The sequence below is a fragment of the Cervus elaphus genome, chromosome 1, assembly GCF_910594005.1.
Source record: "Cervus elaphus chromosome 1, mCerEla1.1, whole genome shotgun sequence".
Classification (NCBI taxonomy): Eukaryota; Metazoa; Chordata; class Mammalia; order Artiodactyla; family Cervidae; genus Cervus; species Cervus elaphus.
This window is the reverse complement of record NC_057815.1, coordinates 94,161,198-94,165,375: the sequence shown is the minus strand read 5'-3', so window position 1 is coordinate 94,165,375 and position 4,178 is coordinate 94,161,198. Positions and strand designations below refer to the sequence as shown.

General features: G+C 38.7%; 1 protein-coding gene across 1 annotated transcript; it reads right to left on the bottom strand.

Annotated features, from left to right (window-relative positions):
* Positions 1 to 3,057: 3,057 nt before the first annotated feature.
* On the bottom strand, positions 3,058 to 4,002 carry LOC122703102 (olfactory receptor 5M8-like). Its single transcript, XM_043917187.1, has one exon. The coding sequence runs from the start codon at positions 4,000 to 4,002 to the stop codon at positions 3,058 to 3,060; it is 945 nt and encodes a 314-aa protein (XP_043773122.1).
* Positions 4,003 to 4,178: the final 176 nt, after the last annotated feature.

The window sequence follows — 4,178 nt, the reverse complement described above, 5'->3', positions numbered from 1 at the left end:
TCTTTGCCTTCTGAGTCACCAGGAAAACCCTTGTTTACCCTGTACTCAGTTGTAGTTAAGAAGTTTCTTCACAAGTTCTAGTTGTCCATTTTAATCTTTATAGTCCCATGGCTTTAATGTTAACCTTTATTTCTTTCAAATATTAAATGTATTTTTTAATAACTTGTATAAAGTAAATTCAATATCTGAAGTTGAGTAACCTTCCTTTTTTTTTTTCCTTTTTCTATTTTTCTGGAAATTCGCATGAACAAGGACTTTATCTATGGAAGTTCCTTCATATTTGAATGGTTGATAATTCTTTTCTCTGTCCGATATTTATGTTTTTTCAGTCCCACAAAGCTTATTCTAAACTAGGAACACCTTAAATTCATTTCAAATGAATTTGACAGTTCATGAAGGCATTTTAAATCTAAACCCAAAATGAAAAATGAATTGACATTTTTTTTGGGGGGGGTGGTTTCCATAATAGATTATCTTTAGTTTGTCCATTAGTCAAAGCCTAAGTAAGTTGCTTTGATTTTGTTGTTGCTGTTGTTATTGTTGACTCTATATCTCTGTAGAGGTTATAGTCCTACAGCAATCTTAATTTCCTCAATTTAATGTCTATTCTAGCTTCTTGCTTTGTGTGAACCTTATAACTGGCCTCTTATATTCCATCAGATGATTATATTTAAAGTCTAGCTTACCTTAAGGCAACCCGTTGGCCTCAACATGTATAAAACACAAGTCTACATTCTTGGAAGTGGTAGTGCTCGATTTGACTATCTCTCATCACTATGAGATTTGAATTGCAGTATCTTTGCCTCTAAACAGGAAAAATAATTTCATTTCCATGGGGTTTCCATTGAAAATAAGTATTTTCTACTCTTAATATTCTGTGAAACAAAGTGAGATAAGGTAAAGGACTGTGTGGTTTGCTTCCCTCATAGCTCAGTAGGTAAAGAATCTGCCTACAATGCAGGAGACCTGGGTTCAATTCCTGGGTTCGATTCCTGGGTCAGGAAGATCCCCTGGAGAAGGAAATGGCAATCCACTCCAGTATTCTTGCCTGGAAAATCCCATGGACAGAAGAGCCTGGTGGGCTACAGTCCATGGGGTCACAAGAGTTGGACATGACTTAGCGACTAAACCACCACCACCACCATTCAAATGTGAAGTATTATTATTATTGTTATATATAATAAATTATGCTATTATATTATATTATTATAGATATGATTTTTGCAACATGGGTTGATCTAATAGTTTTAGACATGTGTATTATCAAGAAAACTGAATGCCAAAGAATTGATGCTTTTGAACTGTGGTGTTGGGGAAGACTCCTGAGAGTCCCTTGGACTGCAAGAAGATCCAACCAGTCCATCCTAAAGGAGATCAGTCCTGAAAAGTCATTGGAAGGACATGCAGAAACTGAAACTCCAATACTTTGGCCACCTGATGCAAAGAGCTGATTCATCTGAAAAAACCCTGATGCTGGGAAAGATTGAATGCGGGAGGAGAAGGGGGCAACAGAGGATGAGATGATTGGATGGCGTCACCGACTTGATACACATGAGTCTGAGCAATCTCTGGGAGTTGATGATGGACAGGGAAGCCTGGCGTGCTGCAGACCATGGGGTCGCAAAAAGTCAGACACGACTGAGTGACTAAACTGGACTGACTATCAAGTCACATTTTATCTCTGTGTGTGTGTGAGTTAATTCCTCAGCCGTGTCCCACTTCTTTGCGATCACATGGACTGTAGCTCACCAGGGTCCTCTGTCCATGAAATTCTCCAGGCAAAAATACTGGAGTGGATTGGCATTTCCTTATCGGGGGTTTCTGTAGGAGAAATTAGAATTTGATGCCTCAAGTCCAAGGGAGCTATGCATATCTACGTATATTTCTTTACATAGACTTTTAGGTAACACTTGCCCAATTAATCTTGTTCCCCCCTCCCCCCAAAAGTCCCAAGGCAGAGATGGGGGGGAGCCAGATATAGATCATGGGAGAAAAGTGTGATTTTCTGAAGACCATGTCTCTTGTGTGTTTCAGGCTAAAGGGAGTGCTGATGGGAGCAGGGTATAGTGCTGAGCTGATGGATAAGTGTAAAGGATTGAGACATACTATTGACTGAATGAGTTCATGAAGGTTCAGAAAAGGTCACAGCAAGATAAACTGCAATGGCTTATTGATTATTTTGAATTAAATTTACTTGAGAAACACCTATTGAAAAATAATTAAAAACACATTCTAGCCCTCCACTTTTCCTCAAAGGTGGAAAATGAATCTCACCTGTGAGGGTAACTTCTGAATACCAAGAAGATAGAAATCATCCTTATCACCAGAGTTAGAGAATTCAAGTTAAAAAAACTGTAAACCAGCTGTGACTTTCATTAGATCACAACCCCAAGCAGGAGTCCCTTTGTTTTGTAAAATATTCACAAATAATTGTCTTTGTCTGGAACTGATAAATAAACAATTTGCTTTTGTCACTTTGGGTGAGATCTCTGCACATATGAGTTTTTTTTTTTTTTTTTCTCTCTCCTCTTTATGTATCTGTGTAAACTTAATCATAGTCAAAAGAACTCAGGCAAGGTTAGGAGGGCATTTTCCCCTTTTTGAAAGTTCAAGTGTTCATTTCCAGTGGTAAGGAAGGCATGCTTATTTAGTAAAGTTGAGCAGAAATAAATTTTGAAAGTTATCACCTACATTTTATAGTAAATCACCATTAAGAGACAGTCTAAAACAATGACCAATTCCTTCCCAAAAGAAAATACTATTCTAGGATTAATATTTTTATTCTCCAAGATATAAACTAACTTTTTCACTGACATTGATTCCTCAATGTATGAGTTCTTACTTTTGGGTCTGGGCAAGCAAAGGTTTCTTGGAGAATTCAAGATTCTTGTCTATTGACATGGATACTCAAATATATTTTAGCAAGATTTTCTCCATGGAAATTTCCCCCATCTCTTCAAGAAGTGGATATATATTTGGACAAATTACTGAACTAAGCAGTAGGAAGAAGTCATTGTCTATAGAAAATAAAAAGTCTTAAGAACATTAGCACTGAATTCATTTATTAATAGAAAGCAGTTTCCTGCTGAGCAGTTCTTTCATCAAAGCTTCTTTCACATCCTTGTTCCTCAGACTGTGGATCACGGGGTTCATCATGGGGATCACGGTGGTGTAACACACAGCCACCATTCTCCCCTGCTGCACGGACTCCTCTGAAGGGGGTCTAAGATGCATGAAGAAAAGAGTTGTGTAGAAGATGGAGACAGCTGTCAGATGGGAGCCACAGGTGGAGAAAGCTTTGCGCCTGCCTTCTGTGGAACGAATCCTCAACGTGGCAGGAAAAATGTAGATGTAAGAAATGAGGATGATGAGGAGAGAACAAGTGAAGTTAAAACCAGCCACAACAAACATGGACAGTTCTTTGTTGTAGGTGTCAGAACAAGCCAGCTTAATCAGCGGTGGGTCAGCACAGTAGAAGTGATTAATTTCATTGCGACCACAGAAGGCTAGGTTGTAGGTCCACATGGTCTCCATCAGCCCAGTGAGCGCTCCATATACATAAGGCACCGTGATGAGGGATGTGCACACACTCTTAGACATTTTGCTGCCATAAAGCAGGGGATTGCAAATGGCCATGTTCCGATCAAAGGCCATGACAGCCAGGGTGTAGATCTCTACATGGACCAAGGCAATAAAAAAGTAACACTGAACCGTACAAGCTGTATAAGAAATGGTTTTCCTCTCTGATAAGAAAATTCCCAACATCTTTGGAGTCACATTGGAAGAGAAACACAGATCTACAAAGGATAAATGGCTCAGGAAAAAGTACATGGGGGTGTGGAGGCGGGCATTGACCCTGATGAGGACAATCATGCCAAGATTTCCTGCCACTGTGACCATATAAATGGTGAAAAACAGAGCAAAGAAGAAAATCTGCAATTCCTGGGTACTAGTTAGTCCAAGGAGAATGAACTCAGTCTCTGGGGTGAAGTTTCTTCTCATAATTTCATCCATGAGATATTGACCTTTACATTTATATTGGATTACAATAAAGTGGAAAAATTAATATTACTATGTCACTAATGACTTTCTCACCAATTTATTTTCCTTCTCTTTTTTATTACACCATTTCAACTCTTGCTCATTCTCACTAAACACAATCTCAGTCTGGCACTGAA